We start from the raw sequence: 18947 nt of genomic DNA, 5'->3' as shown, positions 1-18947 counted from the left end.
AGTAGGGTAGATGGGGTGCCGTGAGTGAGGAGGAGCACAGAATGGCGGGGGCGGAGGCGCAGTTCATGCAGGACAGGGGTTCTCAAACCTTAACAGCACCAGAATCACTTGAAAGTCTTGTTAAAGATTTTCTTTCTTTCTTTCTTTCTTTCTTTCTTTCTTTCTTTCTTTCTTTCTTTCTTTCTTGAGAGAGGGAGAGAGTACATGAGCAGGGGGAGGGGCAGAGGGAAAGAGAGAGAATCTCAAGCTGACTCAGTGCTAAGCGTGGAGCCCAACAGGGGGCTCGATCTCACGACCCTGAGATGGTGACCTGAGCCAAAATCAAAAGCGGGATGCTCAACCAACTGAGCAACCCTGGCGCCCCTTGGAAGTCTTGTTAAAACACACGTTGCTGAGCACTTCTCCTAGAGATTCTGATTCAGAAGTTTGCATTTCTCCCAAGGTTCCAGGTGATGCTGATGCTGATGCTGCTAGTCCGGGGATCACACTCTGAGATCCACTGGGGCTGTTGTAAGAGTCTGGCTTTTGCTGTCAATTGCATGAAGGTCATTGGCAGGTTGTGAGTACAAGAGAGACAGGTCCGTGTGCTGCTAGAGGACAATTTAGGAGACAAGAGCAGAAGAAGGGAAACCAATTAGGGTGCTATCACAGCAATCCAGGTAAGAGTCATGGTGACATCATCAAGCTATGTTATCTCCATTCTGAGTCTACTGGAGGTTGTCCCCTAAAGCCAAACATTCTAAACATTAATTGTGTTCAACCTAGAATTCCTTTGGTTACATCTTTAGCTTGAATAAGTATATGAATTCCTCTTCATAGAGCTGCTGGTCTACAAGTTTGTGAAAAGGACAGAAAAGATGAGCTCAGAGTTGAGACACTTTTCCAAGAGAGCTGACAAGGCTATGCCTAGGAACACAGAACTTTCTAAAGAGATCCTTGTGGGGCACCTGGGTGGCTCAGTCATTAAGCGTCTGCCTTTAGCTCAGGTCATGATCCCAGGGTCCTGGGATCGAGCCCCGCATCGGGCTCCCTGCTCGGCAGGAATCCTGCTTCTCCCTCTCCCACTCCGCCTGCTTGTGTTCCTGCTCTCGCTATCTCTCTGTCAAATAAAATCTTTAAATAAATAAATAAATAAATAAAATAAAGAGATCCTTGTGGAGGCAGTGGGGATGCCAGTGAGGATGGTGGGTTGGAGGGAACCAAAATTTGGCCTTCAGCTTCTTGCCACTCTGTCTACGAGCTGATCCTTGGTAGCACGGGAAAGGCAGACATTCCCAGCATTTCCAGAACTGTTGTTCATGGTGCTGGCACAGGCTCCCTGAGATACCCAGATATGTGAGGGTCAAATAAGGAAAGAGAGAACTGAAATGTGACGCCGCCTTTGCTTCCTTCCTGATATGCAAAATGAGGGGAGCAGTGAGGGGGAAGAAGGTTGAACATGGAGCCACCAGCCTCCAATTAATAATTGTGCGACTTGGGCCAGGACCCTGAATCTCATCTGCAAATGGGAATAACAGTAGTGCTTGTCTCACTGCAGGGCTCGAGCGAGGATACTCATCAAATGTTAGTTGTAGCTATCATTCTTATCACAGTGAAATTTAAGGAGATTTCCATCAGCTTTTCAACTCTGACATTTCGTGGTCCCTTACCAAGATTCACACTATACACAAAAATGGCACAGTGTAACATAAAACTAGGGACAAAGGGGAAAACAGTGGAAATGCCGTGGATGTTAAAATGCGTGATGGTGATGGGAGAGGGAGGAACTGTAAGCCCCACGAAGGAGAGAGGAGGAAGAGAAGACAGAAAGTGGAGATACGGTGGAGAACGGGAAGGAGAGGTGTTAAGGTAGAGAAACCGGAAAAGGCAACATAAAAAAAGAGGGGAATGAGAAAGAATGGCAAGGTGGGAAGCATCAGAAGGTCATGAAACTGCTTAGCAGGGCAGGGCATAACCCTGAGCCAAGTCATTACCATGCCCCACCCGGCATCAAGGCAGATGTCCCTTCCAGAGCCTCCATGGCACACAGGATGGCCATTGGCTGGTGCTGCAGAAGTCTCTACAGTTTTGAGGGGCAGCGGGAGACAGCAAGACAGGGGGCAGAGAGGTTGCAAGTTAGACTTTGGAGACTACTTAGGTGTGGTGTCTGTTACATGTAGACTCACGAAATCTGATATCCATGCAGACCCTTTAGGCAGATTAGCTGAGAACCCAGACAGTTTTTACCAGTCCCCATGTGAGCACGTGAGGACCAGGAGTCCTTCTGCACATCTTGGGGTTGAGCCCTATGTGACCTACTCCTCTGATGGATGGAAATGACAAAGACAACAACCCCCATCCCTTATTTAATGCTCACATGGGCAGTGTTAGTTTCATTTAGCCGATGAAGACTGTGAGGCTTGGTTTGTAAAGGGGTATGGGAGTTCGAACCTGGAGCCTGGCTCTAAAGGACTATCTGTTAGCAAGAAACTGTCTTCTGATGGTTTTCAGGAACTCATTACTCAGCCTTTTAGCTTCTCTCAGTTCTCTGGCTCTCTGCCTGCCTGCCTTTTGGCTCTTTCACCCTTATACCCTGGAATTGTTCTTGAATAGAAACTGTAGGATTTGGTGTAGAATTTCTTTTTTCCCTCAGCTGTTGTTTCTAGAATGCTTTCTCCCCGCCATTCGCCTCTTCTTTGTCACTTCCCATTATTGATTACTTAGGTTACCCACACGGTGACCTTGGCCCCTGAATCACCTGATTTGTGGAGGTTCTTCTCAGGTCCCACCCAACCTCACAAACACGGAGTGCCCACATTCTGGCCTGGGAGTCCCGGAGGAGTTGTCCCATAGGATCGGCAAGTCCATGCACAGCCAGGTGTTGTCTGTCATGTCACATCAAGCCATACAGAACTCCTAGGCTGTAGGAGAAGTCATCCAATGCCAAAGTTCAGGAAGTACCCCACCCCTCGTGTGTCTTTCTGGGCATCATCCTTTTCTAACTCATCTTGTCTTCATCTACCACATCTGGCATGCTACCATACACACAGAAGTTCAGAAAGTATTAGGGTGGTTCACGGAGAGTAGATTACCCATTGTAGATGAAAGCAGTGTCTTTAGGAAAAACCTCTGGTGGGGCGGTGTGCGCATGGGAGGATTCGAGCATTCTACAGTAACCACGCCGCAATCCAACACCAGAAAATGTGATTTTTTTTAAACCATAATGAAAATCAGTCACGTGTAAGTGTGTTGAGTGATCAAGTGAATTGGCCATGAATCTATAAAGAATCATTTCCTGTATCCAGGGATGATCGTGTTTCCTTTTTGTGTTTCTATTAAGTTGCTCTGGAGTAACACCACTGGGAGTGTTTCCCCAGCACAATGAAGTTGGCCGTTGAGTCACCTGTTTGTGATCGCTAAACTTTTATGAACCCTTAGCAGATCCATTTGCCGGCATCTTTTAAAGACTCCAGATTTTCCCAAGCCTTTTGTGGTAATAGCTGATGCATCAGAAGTAGAACTGGGAGCTATTCTTTGTCAAGAGTTAGAAAATATAGGCAGTCTTGTCTTCCCCATAAATGTAAGTTGTTGTTGTTGTTATTATTATTATGTCAGCAGTGAAGGGCTCCCTGGAGAACTGAAATACAGCATCACAGAGAGCTCGAGCCTTGCTGTGGAAATGGGCAGTAGGAGTAGAATGATATTATCTCGTGGTAATGAATTTACCTTTATGACAGATCATTATCCCCTTCTGAACCTGAACTGGATGAAGGACAAGTCTAGCAGAATAACCTCGTGGTACTTGGAATTTATTGGCTTTAAATTTTTAAGCTGGAAAAATGCAATAGCAACCAAGTTATCTCTGTATGAATGTTGCAGAGGGGGACAGAGTTGAAGGAAGTCACATTTTCTTGCGGCTAATGGTAGAAAGCAGGTGGTAGTCACAATCTTTAACAAAACAATGCATGCAGTTTCTCCTATACTTTGCCATTTTAGGGCTTGAGGAAAAGGATTAAATGAGTAGGAAAAAAAAAACATGGGACATCATCATCATCATTGGTGATAAAAATTACTGGAGGTCTCATTGAGTGTGACACTATAGGAAAAGAGCAAAGATTTATTTTTAAAATGAATGAGAGGAGATTCCTGTCCCAGGTGTGTATGATCCGAGGTCATGCTGTAACAGCTGTATGTAACATAGGGCCGTCATGTATTAGTGAGCTGTTGGGGTTAGTAAGTTGTAGTTTTGCATAGAGGCAAGCTGTGATATAATGAGACAGGCATCCCGATGGGACAAAGGTAGGCTTAAAATCATTTCTGTCTACATCCTGGCTTTGTCCTTTACTTAGGGTGTGACCTCAAGCAAATCACTTCAGCTTTCGGTCTTAGTTTTCCCAGTTAGGATGCAAAGAAGTCAACACCTGACTCACATTTTTTCTGTATGCTCTAGTGTCAAGTACCTAGTGAGTCTTCAGTAAATGATCTTTGTTGGCATTCCTGCCATTGTTGTTGATGCCATTACTGTCTGGATTCAGGAGCCCTGACGGTGACGCTCTATGCTAGATTCCAAGTAGGACCCACACCTAATTACTTTGAATGATTGAAAATCAATATTGATGTAAAGTTCCTCAAACCCAGCATTGCTCCAGGAGCCATAAGGAATCCATCCCATTGCTTTAGTAATCCCCACTGCGGGGCCGACTCTCAGACCATTTTCCATTTGCCCGGTCATCAGAAGAGACAGTAGACCAACAGTCTATGGAGTTTTCCTCTTCTTTCCTGTAATTTTCATCTGAGCTCTAATACTCCGTACATCATGGCAACTCTCTGGAGCCCAACACCAAACATTCCATATAGAGGGGCTTTGCCAGAGTTGAATGCAGAGACCGCTGAGCCATGTTCCCTACATGTACTCCGGTGAATCTTGGAATCTTGATCTGCACCTCCTCTCTATCACCTCACCAAAAAAAGCTCCCTGACCCACAAATCTATATATATGATTCTTCCTAACTTAAATCTTCTCATGTTTCTGGGCATGCTTCTCTCTTTCCCTTTTTCCATTTTTTTTCTCTTGCTGTCAACCATGAGAGAGAAAAACAGGAAAATTCACATGAAGGCTCATGTATGTAAAGACTTGGTTGGAAGTTCCCCTCAGTTCAAGGAGTGAAAGAACCTCCAAAGTATAGAAATTGAGGTGAATGTTTCCTTCTTTTTTTCTATTTGGTAGAGTGATGGCAAAAATAGAAGGAATTGCTTCCCTTTTACTTTTTAATGAAGTGGAAGCCTGTTTTTCAATCTGTTGGCTTGGAATATGGAAGAATACCTAGAGTTTTACTGCGGCAGAGATCTTCTACAAAGTAAGACCCAGTTGCAGTTGCTCCGTCGAGATGCATCTCGGGTGAAATGTTTATCAGTCGAGCACATCTTTGTGTTTTGGAAATCTCTTTCGTGTGCTGGGCGGGTGGCCACAGTATCTGGTAGTGTAGATGTGGTATTAGACTTTAACAGGTCTGTTGGGGCAAGTATAAGATCGTGGTGCAACAATAGGAGAGACCACTGGAAATGGAGTGGCTCAACCTCCTTCCAGTTAGAACTGTCATTTTCACCTTCTGTCCACTCCCATTACTGCAAGCCTTCTCCCCTTCAGGCACTCTGCAGTGTTTCAGCCAAGCTCAGATGGAGCGGTGGTGTTCCTGCTTTGGGGTATTGGAAGTCAGTAGAGGCTTCCCTCCTTGTCAGAAGGACTGAGGACGACACGTCTTTCTGCCCTTTAGTGTGTGGGGAACAAAGTAAGGGGGGAGTTAGGGATGCTAGATATCTTGTAATGCTCTGGATAGTCCTGCCTGATAAAGACTGATTTTGCCCAAGATGCCAGTAGTGTCCCCATTAAGTACAGACCCACCAGACTCTTAAGTCACATCAACGTTCCCAGCTCCTAGCTCCAGCCCTTGCCAACATATGAGCCACCGGCTTTCTTTCCTTCCTTTTTTTTCTACTTCTTTCCTCTTTCTCCTCCCCTCCCCTGCCCACCTCTCTCCCTCCCTCCCAGCTATCCTTTCTTTCTTCCTTCCTTCCTTCCCCTGAATCTCCTATACCTCCTTCGGGAGACCACCTAAGTGTCCCCGCCTCTGTGAGAACTTCCAGACACCCCCACATATTCTTAGGGGCTACTTCCTCTGTGCTTGCATTGCCGTTTATGATACAGGACTCCATCCTGGGAGTGATCCACTCACTGCATGATGTGTCCACTTCTGTGCCTGTCTGAGCGCCTGGTGGGCAGGTGCCGGGTCTTCCTCTCTATATCCCCAGTCGTAACACAATCCTGGCCAACTGCAGGCTCTCAGTAAGTTTCCGTGGAATGAACGGATGAATAGTAGGTATTCGGTTAGTATTGCGTTGCGTTTTCTGAAAGTAATTGAAAATATGCATACTGTGCTGGAGTTGAGTAAAAATTTGGTCACTGCCTCTCAGCCTCAGCACTATTTATACTTTGGGCAGGATGCTTCCTTCATCTGGGTCACTGTCCTGTGCATTGTGAGATGTTTGGCAGCACCGTGGCCTCTGCCACTAGATGCCAGGAGCACCCTCTCCCCGGTTGTACCAACCAAAAATATATCCAAACATTGCCAAGTATCACCTGAAGGCAGAATCACTCCCAGTTGAGAACCATTGAATTAAGGTAAAGGAAGAACTAACGTGCATTATATTCCATTTAATAAGTGAAGTGTACGAATCTTGTGGCATCAGCAGTTCATTAATCCATTTAGTAATCACAGATAGAGCTCTCTCCAAATTATTAGGCTATGCAGTCTTAAGTGTTTATGCTTGAGTATTCTATGAACATCCACTACTGGCAGAATTTGAGTATGATAAAATCACAGAGCAACCTCTCTGATGCTTGAAGGCCCTCCGTACATGGCAAAGAGCCCTTTGGAATCACCATGAACATTTTAAGTCCCTAAACATAGCATCAGAAATATTAGGAAACAGTGCCCACTACATTGATCTTCCATGTCCACAGCCTTTGCCAGGTCCCATGCTTGGGTTTGTACATGATTTCATTTAATTCTCCACTCCAGCAATAGAATAAGAAATTGAGGACCAAAGTGGTTACATAGTTTGCCCAAGGTCCTCAGCCATTAAGGAGAAAGAACTGGGATCTGAGTGCGTGTCTGCTTGGCAGCAAGACCTGGGCTCTTTCATGCTGCCCACCTCTTAGATGAATTTTTTACCCAGTGGGGAATAGAAGCTGCCCACTTCCGTGTAGAGGTTGGCTGCCATCAAGGTGTGAACAGACATCTGTTATCTCTTCTGTGCAGTAACATGTGTACTCCTTATATCGCTGTCAAGCTAATCAGTATCTGATAATGATTAGCCCAGTTATGTGGATTTGTGAGTATACAGTTGGAACACAAGTGTGGGCACATGATTGGCTTATACTTCGGGTGTCGGGAGGTAGAGTTCACGGAGGGAGGGCCGTGGCCAACCGTGAGATTTGTAATCCCCCTCATCTTTTGTCTACACCAGGCCTTTGTAAGTGCGGTGTCTACAGCTCTTAATGGGGTCTCAGATGAAAACAGAGGTATCAGCATTACCACGGTTGTTCTTTATAACAATTCTTTATTGCCCGATTTGATTGGCAAAGGCAGATGAGTTTCAAATTGTGTGTTCTTCGTGGCATTCTGTAATTCACTCTGACCCCCTCCCCAACATTTTGATTTGAAAGAAAAATTCTAATTGGGATTTCTTTATAATAAGATTAATTCTACACAGAGCTTCACTTGATGAACAAAAAAATAAAACCTTTTTAATAATTCTGTTCCCCAAGTGTTCAGCCACAGCTTCCACTAGTAAGTTGGTACAGCTTTAAGTGTGCGCAGACGAACAAAAATACGGTAAGTGAAGTAGAAGGCAAGGATGGATCGAAACCATATGTGTGGGGAAGCGGCGGGAGAGAAGTGGTGGTGAAGGATACAAATTGTTTTGAGAAATCATAGTTTTAGTGGTATCGATATGGAAGAAATAATGTTCCCACAGTGTTGTTTGGTGAGGATACTTCCCTTTGATTTATAAAACTGAATTTTAGTTTGGGTAGAATCCACTGGGTCTATCATCTGGTGGGAAAAAAATGTACTGTAGTTAGATCTGCAAGTCAGGGATTTGTGTACGTGTGTGTGTGTGTGTGTGTGTGTGTGTGTGTGTGTGTGTGTGTGTGTGTGTGTTTGAGGTCAGTACTGATTCTCATGATCTTACCATCATCCCCTGAGCCCTTCCTCAATGCCTGGGCCTCTGGAGTTGGTATTCTTATCCATGCCGTTAGAGATAGGGCCACAGTTAAGAACATGGGTTCTTCAGTTAGATTGCTTGACTTGAAATCCCATCTCTACCAATGACTCTTTGTATGATCTTGACTTAGTTGCTCAGACTCTGTGCCTTGGTTGCCTCATGTGTCAAATGAGTACATAATAGAACCGACCTCATAGGACTGTGAAGATTAAGAGGAACGTAACACGTGAAAAGGCTGAGAAGAGTAGCTGGCACACAGTGAGTACTCAGCAAGTATTAGCTGTTGTCACTTTATTGTTATTCTTATACCCACAAAGAGACCATGCCACTTTCCTCCACTTCTCGGTGCTAATCCTGCTGGTCACTGGGGACTGTATAGGCCATCACTGCTAGTCCAAGAGGCCTTCCCTAACCCTCCTAGACTTTGTGCCCTCAGAGCCTGCTTCCACTAACAGAGCTGTATCATGTTGGATGATAATTGTCCCTATACTGGACCTTCTTCCCCAACTAGACTGTAAGTACCTGAAGGTCAAAGAGGTGCACCCTGATGCCTCCCATAGTGCCTGGAAAAGAATAGGTGTTCAACAGATGTTTTTTGGATATATTAGTGAAAGTTTAGTTAACTTAAAATCACAAAATTGAATGACAACCATGTCTGACTTATAAAAATAAATAATAAGCTATAGAAAATATTCCCCTAATAATAATAGATTAAATTATGACTCAGGACTGACTCTTACTTACAGAATATTGTCCAAATTTATTGAATCCAATTTTGGTCCCATCATCTATTATTGCTATCATCTAGCACAAGTACTTGCTGTCTCCCCTCCCCCAACATACGCACTTGGCTCCCTGGCTATAGGATTATCCTTGTTGATCCCCGTAAGTGCGTCTCACACTTTCATCTTCTCTCAGGCAGTCATCAATATTTATTGAGCCTACAATGTAGAGGTCTGTGATGCTCTAAGAATACGGAAATGGGGGCGCCTGGGTGGCTCAGTCGTTAAGCGTCTGCCTTCAGCTCAGGTCATGATCCCAGGGTCCTGGGATCGAGCCCCGCATCGGGCTCCCTGCTCTGCGGGAAGCCTGCTTCTCCCTCTCCCACTCCCCCTGCTGGTGTTCCCTCTCTCGCTGTGTCTCTCTCTGTCAAATAAATAAATAAAATCTTTAAAAAAAAAAAAAAAAAGAATACGGAAATGAAATCAAAAGGTGGTGACATTGGAATTGGGTCTTGCAGGGGTGAATCAGGTCTCCTCACTAGTTCTTTAAAAGATGTTTTTGCTAGACTGTTAGCCCTTGAGGACAGGGGATATGTCGCTATGTGTTCCAAGCTTGTCATCTGTACTTACTTAGCTCATAGATTGGCATCAACAGATGTTTGTTGAATGAACGAATCAAGCTGTAGAGAAAACTTGAAGTTTATAGTTAGAGCACCTTAAAAAACACATTTAGCTTCTCCCTTACCCTCACCCTCTTGATGGTGGTTGGAGCCTCAGAATTGGCCATTGAGCTTACTGACATTTTCAGACGATTTACTGTAGAATAGAGCAGAATGCTATTGGCTTCCCCAGATGTGTCCAGAAGGGCTCCATGTTCAAATTAGCCACAAATCATGCCCCTCATGGTATTGTTGCTAATGGCAACGCTGAAGGCCAGAAATGCCTATGTTTGTGAAAAATATTTCAAGTGCTCCTGACGGTTTACATCTGACAAAAAAGTGCTCTTCCTCTGCCTCAGTCTTTGAGCAAGTAAACTAAACACACGTACCACATATGTGTACATGCGTGCATCCATGCACACGGGGTTCTCACCTGGTCTGGGACCATTCTACAACCTGGGAAAATTTTACAGATTTCCTAGTGTGAAGGATTGAAATCGAGCAATTGGCGATCACAAAGCAGAAGGACTTAGGTGCAACCTGGCACTGGGTATCTTCCCTTGGCTCTTTTGGAAAAATGACAGGTATACAATAAAGTATCAGAGTGATTAGAGAAAAAAAAAATGAGAGCGAGCTGAAGGAGCTGCCCTCCTGAACAAGCAGTTGAGACAAAGGCATTCGTTTGAATTCCTGGTTGGTTGACAATGTGCAGCTTGTTGTTTCCTGTTTATTTTCGGAGTGTTGTTGGTTTGGTTTTGGCAATAAGGACTTGGATCATGTTGGCCCTGCATCTCTTCTTATTTCACCTACATCCTTTCATTGAGAGCAGAGAGCAGAATGAATATTTCCTTTCAAGATTTACATGTTATTTTCTATTTCTGCAAAGTCTGTGGACCTTTAGATCCATGATAATGTTGTGAACAAACAAAATATTATTTACGTGATTCCTGAGAGTTTATTAACAGTGAACGTATCTTCTCAGCAACAAGAGGAGGCCAAGGAGCCTTGGCCAATATGTTCACAGAGCTGTACAGATATTTGAAACCAAGACTCTTCCAAAATGTGTGGTGTTTTTTTTTTTTTATGGACCTTATGTATGAGCCCCCACCCCCCACCCCCAACAAAACAAAACATAGAGTAGTTCAAATAGAATTATTTTTTTAAAAATCAACTTCTAACTATAATGTCTGAACTTGATACTTGGGTAAGGGTGAAGGATAGAGGGCGTGACTGGGGTCGAAGAGGAATTTGGAAAGAATTGTAATAATCTGGCTTGTAAGAGTTTGCATTCTAATTATAGAGACAATAAGCCCGTCACTTGTGGGCAGAATTGCGTGGTATTAAATACCTAATGAGATCCATAAGACAGTGTTCTACACTAGAGAGTGTTTTTCACCAAGGGCCACCTTCTGGAGGGGTGTTCAGAATGTGTGAGGACGCTCTTGGACAAGGAGGGGATATTGCTGGCAGTCAGTGGTGGAGGCCAGGGATGCTGAATATCCTACAGCATACAGGGGAGGTCTGAACATCGGAAGGAGTCCCCCCCTCAAAATGCTGATGACTTTGATGAGAAACACGGAAAAAATTCCGAGAACTCCAGTGCTCTGACTTAGCTAAAGCTGAGTGTAAGATGTATTTGGTCCCTTCTGTGGGTCAAACAAAGATTCTGTTCCCTAAAATGAAGGAAATGGCCTGCATCATAAAGTGCTTCAGTGATCAAAGTCAGTAAAGTGAAACATGTCGATCATTCTTCTGCCTAAAAGGGCAAATTCTTTTAGCATTGATTTAAAGCAGTCTTAAAGGAATCAAGACCCTTTCTTTAATGATGCTTTCTGATGGCTCTCTGTTTATATTGAAGTGAGGAGCTAAAATGTGGAGGCTCTGGACTTGAGAGTAGTTCATTTCAAAAAGGTGTTTCTATATTTAATGTTAATATTGCTTATGTTGTATGTGTTTTTATACCACCCAAAATATTTTCACATTTAAAAAAATTCAAATAGTTTTCGTTTGAAAAATAGGGAAAACAAAATTAGATTTCTAAATACCTATTTTCTAGGACAGGCAGCATGCTTTTAGTTGCCAATAAGAATTTTTAGCACGCCAAATTCTTTAAATAATAAGACCAAAAAAAAAAACCAAATAAACCCACAAACAAAAAACCCAGCCGTTTTAAAATTTCCCCTTTTTCTAAATATGCCTGTACATTGTTTGTTGAGAAATTAGGTAAAACTTGACCTGCTGAAAAACAGATTGATGTAGGATTCATTTCTAGGTTGAGTATCTATAGTTATCACCCCAAAACTCTAAGGCCGAAATTTGTGTCTCCATATGTAGGCTAATGCTTGCCCCATGTAGATGTAGATTTAAAGACTAGATTTATATTTTAAATTATGTTAGGAATTATAAATAATTATATTTTTACGAACATATTTGTAAATAAATATAGAACTGGATTTCTAAAGTTTAACTCTGTTTATTAAAATAATGGATTCTAAGTGCTGTTATATCTCACTTTATTTTTTTAAAAGATTTTATTTATTTATTTGACAGATAGCGAGAACAGGAACACAAGCAGGGGGAGTGGGAGAGGGAGAAGCAGGCCTCCTGCCGAGCAGGGAGCCCGATGTGGGGCTCGATCCCAGGACCCTGGGGTCATGACCTGAGCCGAAGGCAGATGCCTAACGACTGAGCCACCCAGCCGCCCCTATATCTCACTTTAGAAAAACCTAAGAAATGCCAGAGGACTTGCTTTTAATGATAAGTTTTGTGTTACTTGCTTTAGAAAATACTTTTATTTTTACTCAAAAATTCACTCAAAATTATATTATCAACATTGTTATTTATATACACAACTTTTCTGTGAACCCCTACATAATTGACTACTCTGTGTCAGAAGAACATAGTTATTTCTACCTGTTGTTTCTTTTAAAGTTTCCTACAGAATTCAAGATCTAAGATATAAAGAATATATTTACTATTTATAAGAGCAGCGACTGTTTTTTGCACACGTTCTGTGCCTTAGGTTCTTTGCTAAGCAGTCTGAGTGCATTATCTCATTATTCCTAACAAAGTTGTGGTAAGCGCGACCATTAGTGACATTTTACAGATGAGACAACTGAGACTTAGGATATTCAGGACCCTAATTTCCCTACTACCATCCCTCCTGCTATATTTTATGTAAAAAATACCTTGCAAATATAATTTTTGAAGGACAAGATAAATGAACATGTCGAGATACTAATCCCTTTACAAGAGAAAAGAAATACATTGCCGGTTTGCCTTGATTTGTACTTAGCCTAAAGTGTTTGGTTTTTCTGATCACAAGTGACTAAAAACTACGAAACTGAATGTGTTTGATAATTTCTAATCTTAAAGTAGATATGTAATTTATTTCAGTTCAAAAGTCTGGAGAAGCTTGCTCAGTGAGGCAGAATTAGCTTCATTTTGAGCAAATTTTCATAAATAATGGTAATAACTCGCTGAGAAGAATGGACACTGGCAGGCTAGCTACATCCTTGGTTGCAAGCTGACCCTTTGAGGGAATGTTCTTAGCAAAACACTCACTTCAGCGGAAATTAGGTCAGCCTTCTGGAACATTTATTACGTATACCTGTCACCAGCAAGACCCGGTCCTTAAAGTGAACTGAGATCACAAGCCATGGTCCCTTCTGCTCTGAGTTGCAAAGGAGACTCTAAACCAATAGTTCTACAAATATCTGAGCTTGGCAGAAACTCCCATAAAGCCAAAGCCAATGCTCATATAGTTGCTGTGGGAATTGAATTCCTTAATACTCTGTTTATAGAATTTTGAAACGGCAAATGGATTTGGTCTGTTCTGAAAAACAATCTGTCCCATGGCTTATTTGGAATAACATCTAGAGTTGCTGTAGAAGGATGTAAGCAGACAACCCATGTCTGATTTGGAAGCCAGTTTCACCAGCCCCTGTTTGTCCCATACTACACAGCCAGGTTGGTCGTCTGCCTGACTCAAGGTATTATTTGCATTTAAAAGAAAGGCCACCTCCTACTGAAGCTAAGAAGTTGCTAATTTGATATAGAAACTAGAGTAGTTAGCAAAATCCAGAGCTAGAGGAGTTAACAAAATCTGGAGCAATAGAAGTTAAGATGGAGTGTATGGTAAAACCAAAACAACGCAAATGAGTCATAATCCAGTGTCCTTTCAGTAATCATGTGGCATCATCCTGTTGGTTTCAGAGCAATGTCAGCAAGTATGAGTATCGTACGTAGGAATTGGAGATTGCATCTGTGACAGTTTAGGTGCATTTCAGCTCAATGAATGTCATTCATTGAGAGTCTTAGGGATTGAAATGCCCACGTTCAGCAAGCAGTCAAATCTCTCTATCCAGTGGGTTGAGCTACCTTATCTGTGAAAGGAAATAATTACTTACCTTCTTCATGTGCTCTCGTTGGGCAAACACACCTATTGACTTCACTAAAAAATTGCTAATGAATATGTGAATTTCGTTGAAGAAAAAGATGAAATTATTGAATGTGTGTGTAAGAATCTACCTGTGCATCTCAAGAAGAATAGAAAGAATGAGTGGATAAGAAGCAGTATTTCATCTCTGTGCGTATTTGTCATCCATGGCGTGAGGACCCACCATGTGGTATACACGGTACAAATGGTGGAAATAAAAAGATGAAAGAGAGACAGTTCCCACTCTCACTGAGCTCTTAAGTTGTGTGTCTGCACACGTGTGTGTCTGTGCATGACACGTCCTTAAACAAAAAACAATCATACCCTGTGTGAAACGCCACAGAAGTTATTTTGAAACTCAGGAGAGGAACTCAAGAACTTAAAGAAGTTTTGTCTGAGACGAGTAGGTTGTAAAACAAAGTTTGGTTTTTAACTGTATCCATAAGAAGGAGGGCCTGTTAACATATGAAAGCCCGGAAGATTTGAGGGGCTGACGGGATAGTGGGTATGGAAGAAATCTACCAACGATGATTTCTTGCTGGAAGAATTAAAAGAAAAAAAAAAAAGCCAACTTTCATTATCACACCCTATTAAGCCAGGACCGGGAAACAATTTCTAATCAGCACTCCGATCTGGGCAGAGATTCTGCAGTCTTTTGTATCAGGCCTCAGATCCATGTTCTCTATTCACACATGCTCACTTCCAGCTGTTGTCATTGAAATCCCACATAATCTTTCAAGGTCAAAGGGCAGTCACCCATGGCTGCTACAGTTAAAAGGTTATGCTGATTTCTGTTGTCAAATATTGGCCCTTTTCTCTTCACAATCACTCCCATTCTACTTTTTTTTTAACAAGAAAAATCCAGCCTAGAATTGTATTACATGACTTTAAAGTCTTAAAAGTGTTTCTCCATTGTGCTAACATGACACGGCCCGAACAGTGTAATTCATTCTGTTATATTCACAAAGAATTTTCTGGTACTTCTAAAATACTTTGTGTTTGTGCTAAGCCAGCAAACTTCAAAGTATAGTGGCCCACATGATTTGTGGCATGCCGTAGTATCTGCAGAAATGTATAATATAGAGTCTATAATTTAATAAACGCTGTGAATTATGGCATCAGTAATTAAGTAATTGCCGGATAAGAGAACAAGAATTGCACGAAGCAAATGACTTTTTAAAAAGATGAGAGCTCTTTGTATTTTGTGGTTCTAAACATTAATTAATTTTATTATGTATTTGGAAAACGACATCTACCTGTTTGTAATTTTCTTTTGCTTTTTGTAGTCTTGGACAAGGAATTGCAAGGATTCTTTTAGAATACATTGCTTCAACTCATCGATGATTTCCTTTCCAAGCTTGGTGAACCAACATCAGTGTCTTAAAATTAGTACATGGTCCCTGGTCATCTTCTTTCCTTGATTGCATGTGTCCTCAGGTGGTTTAGCAAGCAGGGCTCTCTGTAATGTTTCACAGCCATGTGAATTAAACCTAAAAATGAAGAACAGGACGATGCACATTAAGGTTCTTTTTGCTGTTTTACATTCGTAATCCAGGGTAGCCTTCGGGTGATCCAGCTTCGTGTCTGTTTCAATTAAGGTAATCAGTTTCCGATGTATTCAGAGAATAAATTTCCTTATTTTTTTCTCCAGTATGTGTAAGAGTTCATAAACAGAAACTGAAGCTATTACAGATAGTTTGATCTATTTGTAGATTACCAGTTATTACTGTCCAAGTTTAGAGAAAATTTTGATTCAGAACATAAAAACAATAAAGTTGCTTAAAAAAAAACCCATTAATTCAAAACCAGGTTAATTAAAAAATCCTTTAAAAAAAGTACTTCTAAGTCCATTAAAAAACAACAAAATTAATCTTAAAATATTTATAAAATACTAACTTTATTATGCTAATGATACTGGAATTTACTTTTGTTAATAACATGAAGCAAAATTTTCTTTCTTTTTTTTTAAGTTTTTTTTTTATGGTGCTTCAGAAAAACATTCTGTAAAGCAAGTGTTTCTCTGTTCTTGTACATAACTAATTTGTAATTGGCTCCACTTGCAAAGTATCTATTTCTGCTTATGTGAGCCCTTATAAATGTATGACTCTAAATGTTTAGGGACAGTGGGGAAATTAATTTGTTGACATGACAAAACTATGAAAGAAAGGATATTTAGCCTAGAGGAGAGAAAATTAGGGGCCGAGGGACTATCTTCAAATACTTGAAATGTAGCAAAATAGAAGAGAGATTAGATTTATTCTGGCCTGTTTCAGAGGATAAAATTGAGGTAAAGAAGAGAAGTTACAGGAAGGCAAGCATATTAAACGAATTCCTATTTTTAAAATCAGCCTTCATTACTTTACTAAAATCCTTTGTTACAACACAATGATGATTACTGTTACTGATGATCTTTAAGATCTCTTCACTTCCAGTTCATTCCATGTTGCCGTGCATTCAATGTTTCTAAACATGCAAATAAGTAAAAATCGTTTTTCACTTTTTATTTAAATGTTTTGCTATCTGTTAGACATCATCCTTTAATTAAGTGCTTAATCCTTGTAACTCAAACTCATAAACCCTCTTTATGTGAAGTCATTGAGCAATCAAATTTAATTTAATGAAATACTACTCTTCCCTTATTAAGTGCAGGAATTGGTGAAAAGATGTGATAAAGCCTTTGGGTTAGACTGAATAAATCAAGTCTCTGATATTATATATGATAGATAAACATGCAGTAACATTTATTATGTAAAGTGAACTAAATGAACCTGTGTTCTAATCCTAAATTCTGCCACTAGCTGTGTGACCTTCAGCAAGTCACTTAAGTTCTCTGAGCGTAAGCTTCCTTTTCTATAAAATCAGACTATTGCCAACTACACAGAGTTGTAGCAGGAGTTAAGAGCTAATATGTCCAAAGTGCATAGCACAGTGCCAAACACATAAATGCCAGATAAAGGAAAGCTACACTTTTGATGAAAATCAATACTATCTAGAGAGGTTCTGGGATAAATTTTTCAGATAAGTAGCCTACCTTTACAACACCTGTTACAGGCTTGATCCATTTTCCTAATGTAGATGTGTTAGAATGATTGCAAGTAAAGACATGGAGTGTCCTTGGGCCTTGCATGAAAGTGTGAATTAGCTCGAAGAGTTCAGATTCTACTTCCCCCTCAGCACATTGGTGTGTAAACCAAATGGGGAAAATAGGAAAAGGAGCAGAACAATCTATATAAAGAATGGTATTTGCCAGAAACAGATGGTATCCTTGTCAAGTTATTTGGGAAATCGTGAGTTAAATAATATTAAGAAACTTCGGGGCACCTGGGTGGTTCAGTCAGTTAAGTGTCAGACTCCCTGCTCAGCGGAGAGCCTGCTTCTCCCTTTACCCCTTCCCCCCGACTTGCGCACGTGCGCTCTCTCTCTCTCTCTCTCATGCTCTTTCTCCTGCTCGCTCTCTCTCAAATAAATAAATAAAATCTTTAAAAATTTTAAAGAAATAATATTAAGAAACTTTATTTATTGCAGGAACTCTCAGAGGCTTTAACGTGTAAATATTTCTTGTTCTCCAAGGGTGGGTATGATGGTGTTTTCTGAATTTATTTTACTAAGGAAATCTTTATTGTACATATATTTGTATCTTTGTTTTTATTTGTTTTTATTTTTTTTAAAGATTTTATTTATTTATTCATGATTTTTTAAAGATTTTATTTATTTATTCATGAGAGACAGAGAGAGAGAGAGGCAGAGGCAGAGGGAGAAGCAGGCTCCCCACGGAGCAGGGAGCCGGATGTGGGACTCGATCCCAGGACCCTGGGATCATGACCTGAGCCGAAGGCAGACGCTTAACCGACTGAGCCACCCAGACGTCCCTGTTTTTATTTGTTTGTTGTGGGGCATTTGGGGGGACTATTGTACATAACACATTTGGGGAAGCACTGATATGAATTCTAATGTGGAGGAGAGAGCATATCAAAATTTGGAGAATAGCAAGTGGGACATCTTGGCTGCCACATATAGAGTATATATTTAGGAGGTATTGGAAATATACCTTAAATGCTGGAAAGGTGTCCTAGAGGACAGATTTTGAAGGGCTTTAACTACCTAGCAAAGAATAAACTTAATTCTCAAAGAAATCATGAAATACTCATGGCTTTTTTTTTTATCAAACAAAAGACACCTTCCATCCATCCATTCTCTCCCTACCATGCTAGTAGATTAACGTGGAAAGAAAATGCCTAGCAAGCTTTGTGTGCCTACAGGGGCCTTACAGATCATTACATAAATGAAATATAATAAAGACTGTTGGGGAGTGTGGCACATTTTTAAGTTCATGTCCAGTTTAAAAACATCCATATGTAAAAAAAAAAAAGAATACTGTGCCAGCCAAGCAAAATATGCTGGCAGACTGGAATTGGCCTTCGGGCTGCTGATTCGTGACATTTTAGATTCTAAAGGGAAAGGTTGGCACTTATGTTGGTTAAGGTAAGTAGTAGGCTGCTGTAACAAAGAGACAGAAAAAAAATGCAATGGTTTAAGTACACTAAAATCTCGTTTTCTTTTTGGTAAGTCTTGCAGATGAGCAGGCTAAGTTGGCAGGGTAGTTCTTCACATTGTCATTCAGGGTTCCACACTCCCTCTGTCCTACTGCTCTGCCATCCCATGGGCATGGTCTTTGTCTTCATGGTCGAAACTGTTCTAGTTCATAAAAAGAGGAAGAAGAGTGCCTAGGGCAGGAATTTCTTTTCAGGCAGGTCGGGTAGAAGTTGACTGTATCACTTCCATTCACTCCTGAAAGAGGCTGGGAATCTGGTCTGTAGCTGTCAATCATGGATACGTGTGGACAGCCAGCAGACTTGGCACAGG

The 18947-nt window shown here is 41.3% G+C and overlaps 1 protein-coding gene across 9 annotated transcripts in view; it reads left to right on the top strand.

Moving 5' to 3' along the window:
- Nucleotides 1-18947, top strand: part of NFIA (nuclear factor I A) — a 367960-nt gene that overhangs the window by 215665 nt on the left and 133348 nt on the right. The window contains exons 4-5 of one of the 9 annotated variants that reach the window (XR_013448154.1): nt 8396-8523; nt 15371-15734. The exons of 6 other annotated variants lie outside the window; for them this stretch is intronic. Coding sequence is in view for 1 of the 3 variants with exons in the window: in XM_078073045.1 (XP_077929171.1) it covers nt 12197-12309 (113 nt within the window). In the remaining 2 variants the exon portion in view is untranslated. Of the gene's footprint in view, nt 1-8395; nt 8524-12196; nt 12686-15370; nt 15735-18947 lie in introns of those variants that run through there. 2 more of the 9 variants (XR_004910155.2, XM_078073045.1) reach the window with 2 other exon arrangements.

The sequence above is a fragment of the Halichoerus grypus genome, chromosome 5, assembly GCF_964656455.1.
Source record: "Halichoerus grypus chromosome 5, mHalGry1.hap1.1, whole genome shotgun sequence".
Classification (NCBI taxonomy): Eukaryota; Metazoa; Chordata; class Mammalia; order Carnivora; family Phocidae; genus Halichoerus; species Halichoerus grypus.
The sequence above is the reverse complement of the archived record's forward strand: the minus strand, read 5'-3'. Positions and strand labels throughout refer to the sequence as shown.